Source organism: Thunnus maccoyii, chromosome 10 (assembly GCF_910596095.1).
Source record: "Thunnus maccoyii chromosome 10, fThuMac1.1, whole genome shotgun sequence".
Lineage (NCBI taxonomy): Eukaryota > Metazoa > Chordata > Actinopteri > Scombriformes > Scombridae > Thunnus > Thunnus maccoyii.
In genome coordinates, this window is record NC_056542.1 from 6651706 (window position 1) to 6671538 (window position 19833).

The window sequence follows — 19833 nt, forward strand, 5'->3', positions numbered from 1 at the left end:
CAGCCAGCCAAACAAATCAAGTTTTAAATCTTGGCGTCGCAACAAAAAATATGGGCCTGTGATCCAGCTCAAATGGGATTAGCCCCTTAAACCTCACTGACCTGGCTGGTGGTTCAGTCACTGCAAGCTCATTTTATGCAGCCAAAAATTGTTCAAACCCAAAGAGCCTTAAAATAAATTATAATGGTGATCCCAAAGTTTTCAAACATAAACACAAAGGGACAAGAAACAAGCTAAACAGGAATTAATCAACATTATGACACAGTGTTGGTGAATATGTCCGACTGCAAGGGTCAGGTCTAGCTCAGGTGTGCTTGAACAAAAACTTGGCCTCCAGCAGATAATGAAAACATAGTTAATGTAGTGTGATAATGTGACAATTCAGACTCGAGGTTAATTGCCATTCATTCTCATTATAATTCAGCTGATGTTCTCATCTAATTGTTTTTTCAGTGAGAGCTCAGAAAGCTCTGATCACCTGGTGTGGTGAACGAGAGGCCGTGGCTTCAATTCCTGACTGGATCTTTGGCATATAATTTACTAGTGTTAAGACCGTCCAACCAAGAAAACTCCTCCAAGTAAAATCATCTTGTTCCCTTATTTGACTTGTAAATGTATCAGATACAGAAGAAGCACCAAAGTTGACTTGATAAAGCTTTTATAAATTTGAAGCATTGCAGGACATACAAGAAAACAACTTGAGGTCTGGAGATGCCAGCGTAAATAAACTTTTATTTGCTGTCATCATTTGTCTCTGGTTTTGTTGTGAGGAGTCTATCGCGTCAACATTTTTCTGAGTGTGTACAAGGAAGTACTCAGGCGTTGCTGGTGTTAGTAAGTAAAAACATGCATGCTCAGCGAAACATACTTGAATAACTAAAAAAAAAAAGCCCCATATCAGACACTTCCTGCTCCCATTGGAGGCATTTGGCCGGAAAAAAAACTCATAGAAGCAAAAGAGAGGAAGTGTTTATTTAAGAGAGAGCAATTGCTTTACGGTCTTGCCAAACAACCAGCGAATATTTGTCCTCCTGTTGCCTGGTTGTTGTTGTTCCGGAGGTTCACACAATTGATTCTGTCCCATTACATCCTCTTGCTCCTCAGGGCTGTGGGGAGTGCTTTGAAGAAGAAGCGCTGCAGCGATAGTTGCAAAATCACATAGAATAAGATAAAAGTTTAAGAAAGGCTAAAGGGGCAAGAGGGGACCTTATTTGATGTGTTTGTGTGAGTGGGATGTTCTCTTTTTGGAACAGGTTATGAATAGTTATGTTAGGTTATGTTATGAATAGTTTCTGCGTGTGTGAGTGTGAGTGTGTGTGAGAGTGTGGGAAGGCTGGTTTGTATGTTATCTGTTGAAAGGTGTCGTAGGTTGGTAAAAGTATATTCTGAGGTGAGCAGATTTCTGGCAAGGCAGTGTGGAAATGAAAGTGGAATATGCAACAAATGAAGGGTTTTGACATTTGCGAGTGGGCGGTTTAAACAGGTAGACAGGAAGAGGTGGCATTTTGAAATGTATGTGTAGGCTCTCTGTTCAGTTTTTTTTTCCCAGCTAATTCATAGCGTCAATTCTGCACTTAAATCAAACGGTCTCTGCGGTGTTAGCTGCTGTGATGTGTTGAATTTATTTAAAGAGAGTTTGCTGATTGATGCAGAAAAAAAAAAAAAAGCTCTTTTACTCAAGTGGACCAAGAACCATCTCATCTGGATGTCAAAGAGAAAGTGCAGTATTTCAGGCTATTTAGAAAATCACGCTCTAAGTGAAGTGCTGTTTTGCACAGTAAGATTAATTTAATGCATTCGAAGGCAAACACATATGCATGCATTTAAAATGAGCTGTTTACAGTGGGAACGGATGACTGCCGTGTGGTAAACCGTGATGGTCACTGTGTGTGCCAAATCTATTTTCCTTCACTTTGTTGTGCAGGAAACACAGCATATTTACACTCTTTATAACTATGTAATTTTAGCAAGAAATAAACTTCTCAACTCTCTTCCATCATGCTGGTAAAACAAGTTCACCCAAGTTTCAATACCGTAAGGGAGAATCGGAGAAGATACTGTTGTTGTCCGTTTTTCTAGCTCCAACGTTATTTAATTTTATTTATTAAAACTGTAGTTGTTTTATTCAAGAGTGGCATTTACAAATAATTAGGCAATATAACCATAGCAACACAAATCACTGGCATTTTGTCCGAGTACAACATGAAGCCTCAAAAGAAAATTAAGAAGAAAACACATGAATATCAAAGCTAATGCTAATGATACACTGATGTCATCATTTCCTCCGTGTTTTCTCTAGGTAAGATGTGGCGTCGGAGGTCGGTGGTTCAGGCCTCTCAGGGTGACGGCCGACCCTGCCCTCCTCAGATGGAGCAGTGGAAGCCCTGTCCCGTCCGACCCTGCTACCGTTGGCAGTACAGCCCCTGGTCCGAGTGTCGGGTGGAGGTATGTTAGTAAATCATAATATTATACCGTAATCCAGGGGTTATTAAATATTGATAATTGTATCGAGCATTTCTTGTCAGCCACAAGAAATGCTACTTTGACAGGTCTTTTGACTCCTCAGAGATCAATACACACAAGAGTTTAAGCTAAAAAATTGTGGATATTAGAAGGCAGAAACCTCAGCACCTGGCAAAAAGTAAAGGAGACTTTAGTATTGATGAACAACCCCATCAAATCCCTGCTCATAGAGTTATTTTGTGGGAAAGACAGTAAAAATCGATCTAATGCACCTTTAATTCTGATATATTACTATAAACCATCTCTTCACCAAGGAAATTTGTCTGCCTTTACATTTCATTTTGCATTGTGCACCGCCGGGTCAGATTTTCAAAGACGTCTGCTGCATTGCTTTATGTCAAAAAAACAAAACTTTGCAAACATGGGTGTGGTTTTATGGGGAGACAGGGAGACATGTCACATTCTCCGATAATCTCAGCCTTCCTCGAGTGAGAGAGAGAAACTGAAAGACAGAGAGAGAGAGAGCGCCAACGTTTCCTACATTTAATGTCTTCTGAGGTCAGCTGTACCCATGATACACTAACTATGTAACTAACAACTCATCATTGAGTTATTAATACAGGATGTTTGCAGGTCTATAAAAGTCTTAAAATGTCTTAAATTAATTAAAAGTAACAAATATGAGACATTAGGTCATTAATTTGTTATAAAAGTAATTCTGTAATAAATCCCCTTCAACATAAGTTTTTTATCTGATTTATGTTTAAAAAAGAAAATTGAATCTGAACATGTAAAGTATTCATCAGTAACAAAACAGCCTTTTCTAAGAGGTATCTTCAGTAGTGATTTATATCCACCAAAGAGATGGAATAATCATCCTTTTTTTTGTTGAAGAACTGATTGAAACTGTGCCAAGAAGAATGTTTGGAGAAAAGAGAAATAATGAGCATCTTTGTGCAGATTTTAATTACACGAGTGCAAGTATTTTTTCCTTTGATTTCAGAATTAAAAAGTGAAAACTCATGTCTGTTCAGAGATATTATTATTATTATTGTTATTAGCTAATTATTGAAGAAGGGGCCTTGGTTGTTCCCAAGTGTAAGTACTCCCCTGATTTAGTATTGCGTAATATTATAATATTATTGTTTTAGTGGCCTCAGATTCTTCTCTCTCAGTTTTAACAGTAGTCATCTGTCCCCCCCCCCTCAAAAAAAAAAGAAAAACATGTACAAGAAGCTCACATTTGGATAGTCTGATTCAAGATGGACAGTATAGATTGTGTTACGCTAGTAGCAGCTAACGTAGCCTCGAGCTGTGAGCCTCAAACAGAGATGAGGAGCGGTAACCTCACCTCTCTCTAACTCCTCACTCTCAGATTTCTTTCATTTTTAAACTCGAAGTCTTCAGCCCCATCTGACGCTGACTCATTTATCAGATTTCTCCCCCTGGAGCCTTAAAAGGCTTTATACAACTTTTTTACAGATACAGTACCAATCAAAGGATTGGACACATTTTTGAAAGGGAGGGTGTGTCCAAACTTTTGACTGGTACTGTACAGTATGCAGTAATATTCCCCACAACCTGTTTCCCATTTAAATTACACTGAGTTTAAAGAATATCAGCAACATTCTCCTGATGTGGCTTTAAATCTGCTCCATTGTGATTGGTATTGATATAATAATGAAGATCAATAGGGAATAGTTGCTTTTATCTTCATTACCTTTAACTTCATAAAAGTTTGGGGCGACAGTGCTGTGTACATCAGTCGCAGATTGCAACTTTTAAGAGCATATGTCATTAATATTTCATACTGTTAATGTTTATATGCACTTTGTAAAAGGCAGTTCAAATTAATAACATTAATATATACTTTTATCTACTTGAGTGCCTTCATCATGGTGTCTGTTGGTTCATGTTACTACTCTCTGTGACTATGATAACTCATCATCCTCCTTCTTCTTCTGTGGTGTTCCTGTCCTGTCAGAGTGTGGTGTGTGGACACGGCATGCGCTACAGAAATCTTTCCTGCTTCGTGTCGGACGACACCAGCAATGGCGAGGGCAGCCTGGTGGACGAGGAGCTGTGCAGCAGCCTGGAGTTGGCTGTTGATGGAGACAAACAGATCAGACTGAAGGAGGCCTGCACCCTTCCCTGCCCAGGTAATCACGCTGCCTTTAAGTTGCTTATGCTGCATGAGCAACATCACAACATGTCATTGGCAGTTATGTCTACTGTAGGCGTGTGTATGTCTTCCTCTCAGATGATTCAATGAATGATATGATGAGATACACTGTGATTCAAAGCCGCATCGATACAGTTCGATTCAGCCACAATCTGTATTTGATACTTTTACTATTTTAACAATAAAAGCGTGACTAAAATAAATTATTCCCTCAATTATTTCAAATCCCCCAAAAAATGATGTCTTCTGCCACACCAACAACAGTTAGCACAGGCTGTGATACACTTGGAGAATTCATTTTTCACTAAAATTATGCTGAATTCGGTTTATAAAACCATGTGAGCGCACGTCCCTGTAAATAAAACAGCATACGCCTTTAGTAACCAGGAGGAGTTAGGGGCCAGTTAGAAGTATCGTTAGCTGCTAACGCTAGTGTTTCTCGACTTGTGTTGACTGCTTTTCTCACTAACTTTACTGTCAGCACACGCGCCGCCTTTATAAATGAGTTAAATTAGATTTCAGGTGTCATTGCTATATTTTATGATACACTTATATAGGAAATAGGAAATCATTCCTCCTGTTCATACTGGCTTTTAAGAGATCACTTCTTAATGCACTGTCAGCATAAGTGATGGGAGACAAAATCTACAGCCCTCTTTCGGGCAAAAATGTATTTAAAATTTTATTTGAAGCTAATATGAAGCTTCATCTGTCCAAATTTATGGCTGAAGCCTCATCTTATCTTCAGATAAACTTTCAAATACATTTTTTTCTTAATTTGATGCTGAATTTGGGGTTGGATCTGTGGTTTAGTATCGATGTAGCCACCCACCGTCCTTCCACAGGTTAATATAACATCGTACTTACCAACATTACTGATTGAGTGAGAATGACATCAAAGCAGTAGCTTGGAGCTCTAAAGAAAGGTATAAGTGAAACAATCCATTACGACTCTAGTTTTCTTTGTAGAGCTACAGCAGTTTGATTTATATCACAAAGCAGCCACTAAAAATACTTTTGTTACAGGGTAGATTTTATTATTTCTAACCAATAGCACTCAGTATCTATTTGTGACCTCTAAAATCAGAGTTAGGAGCTCACCTGAAGGCTGAATAAATGGACTACATTATGACAGACGCTTTGTGTAACTGTGTCATTTTATGTGAGTTAAATATCCTGGTAGGTACCGTGTTTCATTGCCTGTAGCAACTCAGAGAGCCCTCTGCTCCCCTCCGCTGATGTTGTGTGTATTCTAAATCATGATAAATATTCCACTTTACTCTACAGTCTTATATTTAAATCCCGTTTACCCCATTTTCTCCCAGTTTACTTGACGTCTATCCCCAGTTCTCACCATAAAGCTGCTGAGATAAAAGTCGGTAGCCGTTTCTTTTCTCCTCACAATGACAAGTCTCACACGGAGAGTTTAAAACACACTGGGTTTTCACTGGTGCAGCGGTCAAAACACAATCCCTCACAGGCCTCCCACTGGAGAACACTGTTTGTTGTGATTGTCGAAGCACTCGGCCAAGCCAGAGGCAGCGCTGTCAGGAGCTATACTCTGTTTTATGTGGAATGTACAAACTATTAGGACCACCTGCTCTTTCTGTGAAATAGACTGAGAGCTGAATCCAAATGAAAAGCTGTGACCCCCTACAATTCAATTTATTCCATTTGTACGGTGAGGAGACATAGAAGCAAAGTATTTAAAAACACACACATGCAGACAGACAGAGATAAAGTAACAGAGAAAAAAGGGGTGCAATCAATAATCTGTGTGCGAGATAACAAAAGAGCCCTAAGAGCTTATAAAAAAGACAAGATGGCAAGCACAGATAAAACTCTGAATAGCAGTCTGCGGCGTTGTAAATGACAAAGTGTACATTTCATCCATTTATTCAGACTGGAGATGCTGATTAAGAGGAGAACAGATTGAAGATGTATTTTTCAGTGTTGATTATAGGCATGGCGCATGTGAAACGAGGTGCAGCTCTGTTCTTGGTATTCTCACCGTAAGGCAGTTAATATGGCTCATTTCATACACAAAGGCAGTTCAGATTTACATATGATTATTTTTGTTAATTTATAAGTTAATTAATGAGATAAACAAAGACAGATAAATAGAAAGAAGTTCAAGATTTAAGTGCCATTGACAGTTAGCCTTGGTTATTGTTGCTACACCCATCAAGCTTCCAATTTTTTGCACACAAAACACACAGTTACAGTGAAAGATTTATCACTCGATGGGTCACAGAAGTAAACAAAAGCAGGATTCTCTTTGCTAGCCAGAGACAATCAATTTTACCAGCTGAAATGAAAACAAAGTCTTTATGAGCTGTAGTTAGCTAGCTAATTAACACTAACTCTGTGAGTTGGTTAAAAAATGCTGTCTGCTGCTGACTTTAAAACAGGAACCATGTAAAAGGGTCTTAAATATGCAAAATCATGATAAAAACCACTTGATGATTCATTTATAAGGGATGGAAATAAAAAACATAATCACTGTCTGTGTGCTAAGCTAACTATAGAAAAACATGGAAAAGCAACAGGTTAGATTTATGCTTTATTATTAATATTTCCACTTTTACAAGTGAAAAAGGCTTTGAGGATGAGGAATAAACGATTTGTTTGGCAAATGTACTGTACTGCTATCTCGGGTAACGAGACAGGATGCGGCTGCTGGAGTGTAAACTTTCCCAAATCTAAAGTGGCAAAGGACAAAACCCCAAACGTTACCATGAACTCTGATATGGTAGCATTCAGGACCATCATGCAGTGCATGTTGTTGTTTTGTTTTTTTAATCTTACCTCTAACCCCACAAACAAATTAAACATTAGCTAATGAAATGGCCCTTAGCCGTGGAGGTAACTAGTTTACTAGCTAGTAAGCTAATAGTTGCAGTTTACGTTAGAGCAGTTAATCCATTTCTTACAGTTTTGCTGTTGTGTTTTTATTTTGGAAAGGTGATTTAAAAAAGACATCACCTTCTAAACTCTTAAAATACAGCACATCATTCTTACTATAGTCCCATGCACACTGCTTGACAGCCCCACCGTTTCTAGTCATGGTTGCTGAGCTATGATTGGACAGGTCAGTGGAGGAGTTTAGGGAACATCAATCCTTTACTTTCAGGTCAATTGATTGTTAGTTTTTGTGTTTTATACACAATTTTAAAGCCTTGTGTGATTTTTGCCATCTAAACTACACATGCATAATTGTTAAGCAGACCCAGGCGAAATGTTGAACTAAAACCTAAAACAAGAATGATGCCATGTGCCATTTGGTTGATGCCTCCACCCAAAGCTTGTTAGTGCGCCATGTGTGCACATATTTTCAGCATGGGTAGCCCCAGCGAGCAGCAAACCCCCAAACCTGGCAGTGTTAGTGCACAACTGACCTGCACAGGATGACTTTTTTTTTATTTCGGTGAATGCTTAGGTCCTGACTGGACATCTGTTGTGATTTACATGATATATGACCATGCAAGGCAAAAGCTGTTTAACATTATGCAGTACACAGATGCACATTTTCATTTTTATTACTGCAAGTCCTTCAGTGGTTTATTGCCGTCTGGATAGCAAAGTAACCAAACAGTCTGGAAGTTCAAGTCTAAAATAACCACGTATACGCTTTCACTACATAATGTAAAAAGAATCTTAAAATCAGCGGCGTATCAGACTTTCCTTTCAGTTGACTGCCAGGCGTCATCTCCCTCCATCCTCCACGGTCGCCTTCACACGCCAACTCCACCTTTAAAAACATCACTCTTCACACTCAGGAGACCAGTGAACTCCCTGCTTCTTTGTGGACAGCTTTCTGGCTTTTAAAGACATAATCAATAACATTTTCATGAGTACATTTCTTCCTGACCTGTGTTACTGATTAACAGGGAAACAACAGTGATTCAGCTTACGGTAAATTCTTCATTTACCTCAGATACAGAGAGAGCTGTGCCTTTATTCCTTATTAATGTTTTAATAATTTTGATCATATTTTCATAAGACAGCTCCCTGATTATCTGATCTGCTCCAGATTTAATTTGCCGTCGATGCTATTTGGCGTTAATGCAAACTCAGCTTCCTTCATGTTTACATGTTGTCTTGATACATTCAGAATGTACATTTTACAGCATCATCATCCCTCAGTACAACAGTGAAGCCATTTCAGACTCAATGCTCTGCTCTCTGAGTGTCTCTTTTTAACAGAAGTGCTGTTATTAATACTAATACTCTTACTAATTACTTGCAGTCAGTTCTACTTTGCCATTTTTTTATTCAGAGGGATGTTTCTGTCAATGAAACTCAGCACATCCTGCGCAGATGTTTCACATTAAACACTTTCCAGAAGCTCAAGGGCACTTCTGTCTTTTTCTGCTTCATTTTTAATGTGAAATATCTGCATTAAGTATTGAGTTTCATTGACAGTAGCTTAACACCGCTTGAAAAAAGTAGAAGCAATTGGAAGTAAGTTAGTGAGTAAGGACAGTATCTCTTTTTTAATAAAGACACTCAGAACAGCTGACTGGTGAATATAACGTGTTGTACTAATGGAAATATACATTATCCTGGATTTACTATGTGAGCCATTACAGTACAGTTAATCACCAGTGCAATTTATCAGGCAACTGGCCTTTATTTGTTCATTCTTGCCATGAGACTCTGTTGAAATAACAGCTTTTATGTGAGAATTTGGGGCAAATGTTTCAAATTCGTTCTCTCCTAGGGAGACTAACTCAACACATGGCACAGTAAATTTTAACTATATGCACCCCATAGCTGAGAAACTATTTTCTCCACTCCTGTCCCTCATAATTTGCCAACTGCTACAGATGTTTAGGAGAGTAATGCTACTTGAGATTGTACTCCTGGCAGCTTTCTCCATTCAGATGAGACCGGCAGCACTTACATTAAACTCAATGAAAAAGCAATTAATTGTCCACCTGTCTTGACACAGTCTGTGCTCCAGGTCGACATTATGGTGTTCTGTGATAAAACTGAGTGTTGTTGGTCATAGATAAAGTGTTGACAAGTTGCACAGTTAGGCTTGATAAACAAATTGTGGGGAAAAAAGAAGAAAATTTAATAATTCATCTAAAATAAGGAGAAAAAGTATAGAAAAAAAATGCATATACATGTTTCCAGGCCAAATGTAATAAAAAAAGTTTAAACATTTGGGGGACCTCATGAAATAGTCTCACGGTATGGTTGTTTGAGACTGCTGATTTAGGGTATAGTCTACACATGAAAACTTTTGTATAGCAAAGCAGGTATTGCAGATCTTCCATTGCAGCTGCATTAACAGCATTAAGTAGAAGAAGTGGATGTTTAGCCTTTACCAACACAATAATACATGGGCAGAGACGTAACAGTAGACTGTTGACCACACTTTGATTGACAGGTGATGGGGCTCAGCGCTGCAGCACAAAAACAGCACAACACCAGCTTAGCACCAAAGATGTCAACCCCCAACCCCCACTGATACAAAAAAAAAAGACAGAGAATCTCACAGATTGGATTATCACTTCAAAGGTTGGGTCTGATGAGTTGTTGTCAGGTTTTGTAACAGAGGCTTATCGGCTGCTGGGTTTGATGTAGCTTTGCAGTGTAGAGCAGAGAAGACAGACAGGTGAGCTCTGCCCGAACCGCTGCTGGACTCTGTCCATCAGGTCTGCAGCTGCAACACTTTACTGCCCCTCCCACGACTGCAACATCCGTCTTCATATTGTGAAGCCGCACCCTCGATGTTATGCTGCACATACTGGAGTTCATATCTACTAACATCGCTATTTCCTTTGGGGAAAAATGGCAACATTTCAATAAGAAAAAGATGGTAGACTGAACCTCCAATTTATGATTCAGCCTGATAAGAGGGGCGTATTTTCACACAGTGCAGCTTAAATATAAATCTGTTATTTTCAGTGTCAGCGGTCCCTGAAGGGAGAATTATTGTTACTTGCTTCTGCCAAAAGACAAAACACAAACGTCGAGTTCATTTCCAAAGTGCTATGTGTCTATTTTGGTTTATCATTGATCGTTCATGATTCAATATCTCTAAGATACTGTATAGGGGAGAAAAAAATGTTATCCCTTTTTTCAACCCGAAACTCATTCAAAAGTACTACGAATTGGATTTATTTTAGATTTCAAGTGTGTGGCACGTGTTTCCACTGGCAGATTTTTCATTTTTCATTTTCAAAAAAAAAAAAAAACCTCATCAGATGTCTGCTGGTCCCTGAGATGGAAAACACTGAGAAACGTTGCCCTAGATAACAAGTCAGTCCAACCCCTTTTGCCAAACTGCAGGAGCACTGAAGTATCAAACAGCAATCAAAAGCACAGACTGTTTTCTGCGCAGGGATGTACTATAGTGTCATTTGGGAGGAAATTCAAGGGCTGTTTGCACATGGCTGGGGATAAATTGGGAATTCTGAGAGGTTGCATGAACACACACACACACACACACACACACACTCAAACACTTTCATGCACTGCCACCTTTGACCCGTGTTCAATTTCCCCTGTTGTTTGATGAGCTGCAGTTGTCAGCTGTGATCAAAACCAACCCGACCTGCATCTCAAACTCACACCTTCCTCCTCCTGAAACTCTTCAAAGGAGCTCAAGCATCACATGATACGATATGTAAATCTGTATTCTGAACGCATCTCTGCCGCATACCTTAACATCTCACCCAGATTAAACTGTTCTCATCCATAGATAAATAAGTGAAACATTGCTTTAGCACTGCCAAAGCTGAAGATCTGATTTCTACCAGGGACACCCACACTAAAACTGCAATGCAGATATTTTTTGCGTAACTTAAATACACTTTAACAGTCAAATAAAATAACAGTGAATTAAAACAAATGAAATAAAATACATCAAATCTAGATGTAAATCCTGAGATAATACCAATCCTGCCAGCCACAGCTCCTCAGACAGGTCTTTTCAAAGCAAAAAGGGGTCCTGATGGTAAAACCTTGATCACCTTTTCGAAGAGCCAGAAGGTCCAACCTCTCTAAAGATCAGAGGCTGCACACTGGCTTACAGGAAATTAAAAGATTTGTGATATGGCTTAAGGCCAGACCTAGCAATGCTGCACAGGTCATCGGGCCTTTATTTCAAAAGTCCACACGGAACAAATACCAGTGAAGAATTTAATTTGTAAGGATTTAATTTCTAGCTGCTTTTGAATGAGCTGAATATGTGGGTTTAGCTGTTGTGCTACGACTTTATTCAGTCTGCCGGTTTGAGCCGCCTGTAGCACACCTGACCCTGAGGTGTGAATATAAAGGCTTTTTTTTATGGTTTAAGGCTCGCCCTAAGTGTCGTTGTGATCACCATGTTAATTGAATTTTAATTCTCTTTCATTTACGATATGTTTTGTGTTCAGCCTATTTGTGCAACTATTTATTTATTCATGAATTTAACAATTTATTTGCAAGGAGGAAGTAGGATGTTATTGTTCAGAATTTTATTTGTTTTTTGTCATTCTGAAACTTATTGGCAGTCCCTAAACCGTCAAAACTTCTCAGTAAAGAAATGCTCATTACATCTCGGTTGCATTTTTAATGTGTAATGTCAACAAGATGTCTTGAGTTGAAAGATTTTGACAAGATGCTTTCATCACCACATGTGGACAGTAGAGAGTTTCCTCACCAAAACCACTTTAGCGGTCCCAATAGTGTATCCTGTCTCCTCTGCACTGCAGGTGAGTGCTACCTGATGGAGTGGTCAGACTGGAGCTCGTGTGTCAGCATCTGCGTCAAAGGGGCCGGCGTGGACTTCGGTTCGGTTCAGGCCCGCTCACGAGCCGTGTTAGCTCAGGAGCCTGAAAATCTGCAGCTCTGTCCTGACCAGGCGTGGGAGTCTCAGCCCTGCACAGGTGAGTGACAGCTTCAACCTCCTCAAGGCCAGACAGTTTGACAAATTAATAGAAGCAAACTCCCTTTGACAAGCGAACTTTCGGTGCATGCTAATTAGCTCGCAGCAAGCTGCCAGACTCAAACTTTGATTCTTTTATTCATTTTCTTTACCGGCGTTCTCCTAATATGCATGATCACAGGGAACTGAAAGTCAGTCTCAGCGTCTGTTGGGCGGAAGGCAGCGAAAAACAATGGACTGCTTGTCAGTGCATCAGCGCGCTAACACAGAAAGACACTTACATTCAGGGTCAAACCTGCAGGCTGTTCAGTCGTCTATCCGACTGAACGTGCATGTTTGGACTGTCAGAGGAATATCAGAAGAAACTCAGAGAGAGAAAATGAGTTTATGAGGAAGGGATTGGGGGGTATCAAATGAAGCTTTTCTAAATGTGAGGTAACAGTGCTAACCATTGTGTCACCTTGGTACCAAGTCCAAAACATGACTGAAAGAAACCAAACCCTGAACTGCTACTATCACTTTGTTTCACTCTCTGGACTCTGGGTCAGATAGGAGGAAACCCCCCCATGCTCATTTAGCCTGGTTTTTGAATCACCACCACCTTATACAAGCATATACACAAACATATACAAAATCTCCTCCTCCCTCACCTCCCACTCTTCCTCTCCTCCCTCTGTGACTACCGTTCACGGCCCCACAGCAGTCTTCACCAGCCTGACCTGGTTTCAGAGCATCTCTCAAGGCACATGGGAAGGGGGGGCGGGTGGGCTCAGCCAAGACCAGTGAAGGCGGAGGAGGAGGAAGAGAGAGTGGAGGCAGGGAGAGAGGGAAGGCAGTGACGGAGAAAGGGAGGCTGGGGAAGGAGGGAGGGAGAGAGAGAGCAGTTTGATGTGAGGCTCATTTGAGAAAAACAAAACCAAAGCTGTGTCCCAGGTGCACACTTTACTGTATAGTAATTCTAACCATGCTTTGTTTCTACAGTGTAATCACAATGAAAAATATGAAGTATTAAAAATGCCAACATGCAGATTGAAATTGCTAGATTTTGGTTCGCATGCTGCTGGAGTGCTGTTAATGAAACACTATTGTCCCTCAATGCAGCCCAAAAATGCAACAAAGGAGCTGCTCACCGCTAGAAGAAATGTAAAAATCGTGGCCGTATGCCCGACAGCTTTAGGAACATAAAAATAAATCCTTAATCAAACATTTTTCTCGTTTTTTTTTGTTTTTTTTTTAATTTGAAAATTGGCAGTAGTTTAAAGCTGCACTAATCAATCTTTGTAGAGACCAAAACAGAGGTAGAAAGAGAGTGAATATTCATTCATAAGGTGGCCAGAAACATGACTTCAAATGAATGATAGCGCTGCTAAATGTTGCCAAAAAAATCAATAAATGCAGGTTTAAAGTCACAGTGATTGACATCCCTTGGTGTGTATTTTCATCATCAATTCCAGGTAGTAAAATCGGTACAATTCATAACTCCAATTACTGCAGTGTCAACAGTGGCATAAAGTGTACTTGTTGTAGTATTACATAGTATATAATATATAGTTGAGACGCAGGTTTATTGTTTTAGTTTTACAAGTGTTTCTTTCAGGCAGAGGTACTCTAAAAGCAGAGATAACCAAACAAAACATGATCTTTTTAACCCTCCTGTTGTCGTCGGGTCAATTTTGAGTATCCTGACTAAACTTTTACATATAACAGTCTGCCATAATCTATCAACATATTTTCCTCTGATTTCAACTATAGTTAAAATAATTCATAATTTCTTAGTCAGAATACTGTTTTGAAACCATTTCAATTTTTTTGATGACAGCACATAATGACACCTGTTATCCTCCTGGGTCAAAATTGACCCGAGGACAACAGGAGGGTTAAAATGTAAGTTAGTATAAGGGATGTACAATGATTATCAGGGGAGGACGGGTGTTAAGAAATGGAGGAGGGTATAGTAATTTCTCTTTTTGCTGAGGGAATGATAGTCTGAACGTTTTGGGAGAGCAGGGGAGGATCTTTTATTTTTTTCTTACCTCAGACTTATGTTTTGTTTCAATCTTCCCTTGTGAGATTTATGATATTACAACAGATCAAATACTTGCATGAAAAATGACTTTCACATTCAACAAGTCTGTTCTTAGAAACACAATTCATGTGAATCCCATCAGTCATAAGTGATTGAATTTATTCCTTGTAAGAGCGGCTTCCCTACCTTAATTTATTCAACATCACAACAGAAAGTACAACTATAGTAAAGTAAAATGCTTCATATGAACATAGCCTAGAATCTGATGAAAGTAAAGCGTTACACGTTGCCAGTCGTTCTGCTCATCTAATTTACGAACCATAAATGTTTGCAACTCTCAGTTCTTTTAAATCCAGGCTGAACACTTTTCTGTTTGCAGCAGCCTTTGATTAAATCTAGTAATTATTCATTTCTTACACTGCACTGTCTTATTCTATTTTAGCTTGTTTTTATTTTCTATTCTCTTAACTCTTTAATGACTGTTAATTGTACTTAAATGTCCTTTTATAATGTGTTTATTTTGCACTTTGTCTCGATGCTTCTAATATTTTATGTAACGCACTTTGAATTGCCTTGTTGCTGAAATGTGCTATATGAAGTTTTGTGACAGTCCATTTGGTAGATGTTGAGATATTTCGTTAGATAAATGTAAACTTTGACTAGCTGTTGGTGCCAGTGTTGCTAAAAAGTGAAACACAAGGTCCATCACACCCCAGTAACTTTCTTACAATCTTACAGAACGAATGGCAAAGAAAAAACTCAAACTATACATAAATGTATGAATGCCAAAGACTTTTCACTCATTTCTGACCATAGATATGATGTTCAAAGGTCAGCAGGTTCACTAGCTAACCAGCTTAACGTAGGCTCAGGAGGTAGATTGGATCGATCCCAACTTCTCCTGTCTAAATATCCTTGAGCACGACGTTAAACTCCAATTGCTCCCGATGACCAGGTCTTGCATGGAGGCAATGCCAGCATGTGCGTTGGTGCATGATAGGAACACTGCAAACTGTTTTGGTATTAAAACGCTAAATGAATGTAGTCCAGTTATAACATCATGGTTATAATGAATCTACTTTCATTTAATAGGCTTGAAAATCAGCTACATCCATTCTTAGCCCTCACAGAGGTTCTCAGTTATGTTTCAAAAAGCTGTGACTTTTTCTAACACTACTACTGACTCTATTTCTGCTTCTAGAGTAGTTCCTCCTTTGAGAAAATGTTTCTATAGTAGAAAAACTCGTAAAAGATGGTGGGAAGTGTCGGCTGAAGAGAGTGATTCAATGATAACTTAACACATTTGAAAAAACTTCAGCTCTACCAAGGAAAAGAAATGAGTAAAGTGAAGAGCATAAAGGGTGAAGTCGTCTGAGCCTCAGACAAATTGTCTGGTGAAAGCAGCAGATGGAGCTGTGCCATTGACTGCAGCAGTGATACTGTACCCCAGGCCTGTGGAGAATAGCTCTCTCTTTTGTTCAAGGTTAAATTGTTCATTTACGCTAGCCGAATGGTCTGGACTGATGATTGGTTACACGGGACTCCGTAGGGAAATATGGTCATTTACTGCACTGATGGAGATATTGATAAAGTCATAATAGCATTGATAGAAAGTCATTAAGCAAAAGCTCTTACTGAAGATTAAAACATTGAACTGGACCCCTCTGTGAAGACACACTGATAGTGATATTATATGACAGCAGCCTATTATACAACCATAACTTAGCAGCTGCTTTATTAATCCATCACTGTGCTGTGAGAACCATGGTCCTCAACGTAGACTCCGACCATACAGTCTTTATAGATGTTGATTGTTTTTTGTGGTTTTTTTCCTCAGGGGGTGAATGTTACGAATACAAATGGTTCAGCAGTCAAAACTCCACTCGTCCGCTTATCTGGTGTCAACGCTCAGATGGACTCAATGTCACCGGTAAGGAACTCTGGGTCTTATAGTGGAGCTCACGTTATAGTGTATTTACAAGTTTTGGGAGTTTTTGGGTCAACTTACTTGTTAAATACTTGAATCCCAAAGTTTCTCTGTGTTCCCGACACCAGTGACTCCCAACCTGAGGCCTCGACCTCCACGAGGGGTCGCAAGATGATTAACAAAATAATAAATCAGACAACACATTTTTGCTACACAAAAAATTATGTTTAATTATGTTTAATGTTTACACTATGAACATTTGCACACATATTGTCAATATATGTACACTCCATTCTCTTAATTTTAAACTCTAATAGCTCTTTTCAGTTTAGAATATATTCTACATATTTTTACTGTGATTTTCTATTTTATATGCAGTACTTGTATTTCTCATACTTTCCTAAGGGTACTTACTTACTTTACTCTGATGTTTGCCTTTTTTCTTGTGGGACTGAGATATTCAGTGTAACATCAGAAAAGACAAAGAAAACCACCAAATACTCACATTTGAGAAGCTTCTCTTTAAAAATGACTAAAATGATAAATCAATTATCAAAATGGTTGCCTATGAATTGAATCTACTAATAAACTAATTGTTTTATCTCTAAAAAAATATCCAAATAAAACAGAAAAAGACATGAAATCACTTTTGGTAGAACTGGTCAGAACTGGTGGACATACAACTGGTGATGAGAGGTCACAAGCCCCTACAATAAAATGTATTATTAGTAGTAGTATTTTTAAGCCAAAAAGGTTGTGAAACATTGCCCCTCTATGTTTTGAATAATAAATAGTGCGGCTAAAGCTACCATGAAAGTAAGAAACTGAGAGCTTGCAGCAGCTATAAAGCTCAACAGTAAGTCTAAAACATTGGTGGCAGTTTTATGTAGGAGGTCAGAAATATAAAACACTGTTCTGTAAAAACTGGGGGCTTATTTCTATAAGAAGTGAAGGTGGTGGATGATGGGAGCCTCCATTCAACACAGAAACATGTGGTTGTCCAAAAGTAACCCCGGCTTCATCAGCTATATTGAGTTATAGATACTTTTTTTTAATAAGAAAAGATGGTTTAACATATAGGATGTGTAATAACAGCCTTTTAAATGAAAATATCAGTCTTGAGGGCCTCATTCACTAATATGTTTGTGTAAAATGTTCTTACTTTGTGCACAAAATAAGTGCAAAATTTCTGTCGAATTCATGACACATGCAGAATTATAAATCGACAGGCGAGTGCCCGCTATCGGTAATTAGCATACCACCACGCCCCCGTTTCTCTATATAAGGAAAGCTATGTCGGAGCGGTGCAGCAGTGGAGAGAGCTGTCAATCATTGCAGCGTGAGTGACAGTGATAGTGAAATGTAAACAATTGTTTCAGAGGTAGAAGCCAGAAAAGGCAGATTTGTCTGGTAAACATGTCATCAACTGTTGGGAGCCTGATTGTGAATCCTGTAGACAGCCTGCATACCTGTTGCACCACTACCAAAATAAAAGTCTGTAACAAAATAAAAGTATAGATCTGTGGAATTAATCTAAATAAATCTCTACTGCTGCACATCGTGTTTCGTCTCTGTCCACAACGGCCTGATGGGGCAAATTAATCGCTGTCACATTCCAATATGGAAATTCTGATATATAAGCTATTATCATCTAAAAGTGGTTAACAGGACATTTTTAATATATTCATAATTTCATTACATTTATGATGATTATTTATGGATTACATCATCTTAGTTATTACTTTTATAATTTGTAAATATATTGTGTATTATTAGCAATTTCACACTTTTAAATGTTGTATATTTAGGCCAAATCATTTTTTAAATAATTGTGGTTTTAATATACTGTTTACACTGAATAAATATCATTTTTTTAAGACTGTGGGACATTTATAATATGTACGTATGCATGGTCCACAGCAGTTCTAAATTTGTTCGCAGAGTAAGAAAAAATTCAGGTAAGAGTTGCTTAAAACATTCGTACGCGCGGTTTAAGTACAGATTTGTATGCACAGTTTGTGAATGAGGCCCATTGTGTACTCTATTTGATTCTATTGTCATTTCACCCACAGGAGGTTGTCCTCCTATGAACCCTCCAGTGGACAACAGGTCCTGTGACCCTCCCTGTCTCATGCCGAAGTCTTTCTGTAGTGAGGTAAGCTGCTCTTTGTTCTCGTATCACCAATTTAACCGAAAAATAAAGAACGGAGAGAAAAAAAAAATCTTGTAGAGAGAAAATTTGGTTTACAGACAAAAATGCACAATAAAAACAGTAAACAGAATAAAAAACATAAACCTGATAGCACAGGTCCTCTAGATAAATGGCAGTGTCTGTACTCACTGTGACACACTGCTGCCAGAATTTAATTTGAACGCAGCAGGGAATAAAATGATGGCAGCATGAAGATGTAAAACCTATTTTTCTGTAGTGCCACTCAACTGAGCTGTATCGAAATCGGTAAGATAAGTTTTTATCCACCAGATACAGCAGCTGGTAAATCTCAAAGTATGTCCATGTTAGTAGAAAGAATATTTCTTAAAAAACAATTTGGACACAGCAGTCAGCTGTAGTGGCTGGTAAAGACTTTATAACCTCAAACTGATCTGCTGAGGAGCAAGTTTATTACCAAGTATAATAAATCTGAGTTGAGAAGTCAATCAGCAGCAATTGCACCTCCCTCATTACCAGTGTCTCTTGAGCAAGGCACCTAATCCCCAGCTGGTCTGGTGGAACTGCTTACTGCCAACAGATCAGACTTAGATACAGTGGTGGAAGAAGTATTCAGATCCTTTACTTATGTAAAAGTACCAATACAGCGATGTAAAAATACTGCATTACAATTAAAATCTGGCATGAAAAGTCCTACTTAAGTAAAAGTACATAAGTATTATCAGCAAAATGTAGTTAAAGTATTAAAGTAAAAATACTCATTTTGTCCCTCTGACTGATATATTATTATACATGACATCATTAGATTATTAATAGTGAAGCATCAGTGTTAGAGCAGCATGTTACTGTTGTAGCTGCTGGAGGTGGAGCTAGTTTCAACTACTTTATATACAATTAGCTAGTTTAGCCCAGTGGTTCCCAACCTAGAGGTTGGGCCCCTCCAAAGGGTCACCAGATAAATTTGAGGGGTCGTGAAATGATTAATGGGAGAGGAAAGAAGAAGAAAAAACAAAGTTCTACACAAATCTGTTTTCAGTTTTTGGACTTTTTCTCTAATCTTTGATTTTGTTTGGTGAAATATTGGATCATTTGAACATTTTTGAAATGAAACCATGTGAGAAGTTTAGAGGGAAAAATCACTATTTGGTGGAGCTGTTAACAACTCATAGACATCTGAAATGTG

At 38.7% G+C, this 19833-nt stretch overlaps 1 protein-coding gene across 7 annotated transcripts in view; it reads left to right on the forward strand.

Annotated features, from left to right (window-relative positions):
- The window catches only part of LOC121905173 (thrombospondin type-1 domain-containing protein 7A), a 189914-nt gene that overhangs the window by 161238 nt on the left and 8843 nt on the right, over nt 1-19833 (forward strand). For all 7 annotated transcript variants that reach the window (XR_006098369.1, XR_006098368.1, XR_006098372.1 and 4 more), the window contains 5 exons: nt 2300-2445; nt 4448-4622; nt 12355-12528; nt 16391-16483; nt 18553-18635. Coding sequence is in view for 2 of the 7 variants with exons in the window: in XM_042423206.1 (XP_042279140.1) it covers nt 2300-2445; nt 4448-4622; nt 12355-12528; nt 16391-16483; nt 18553-18635 (671 nt within the window). In the remaining 5 variants the exon portion in view is untranslated. The remainder of the gene's footprint in view (nt 1-2299; nt 2446-4447; nt 4623-12354; nt 12529-16390; nt 16484-18552; nt 18636-19833) is intronic.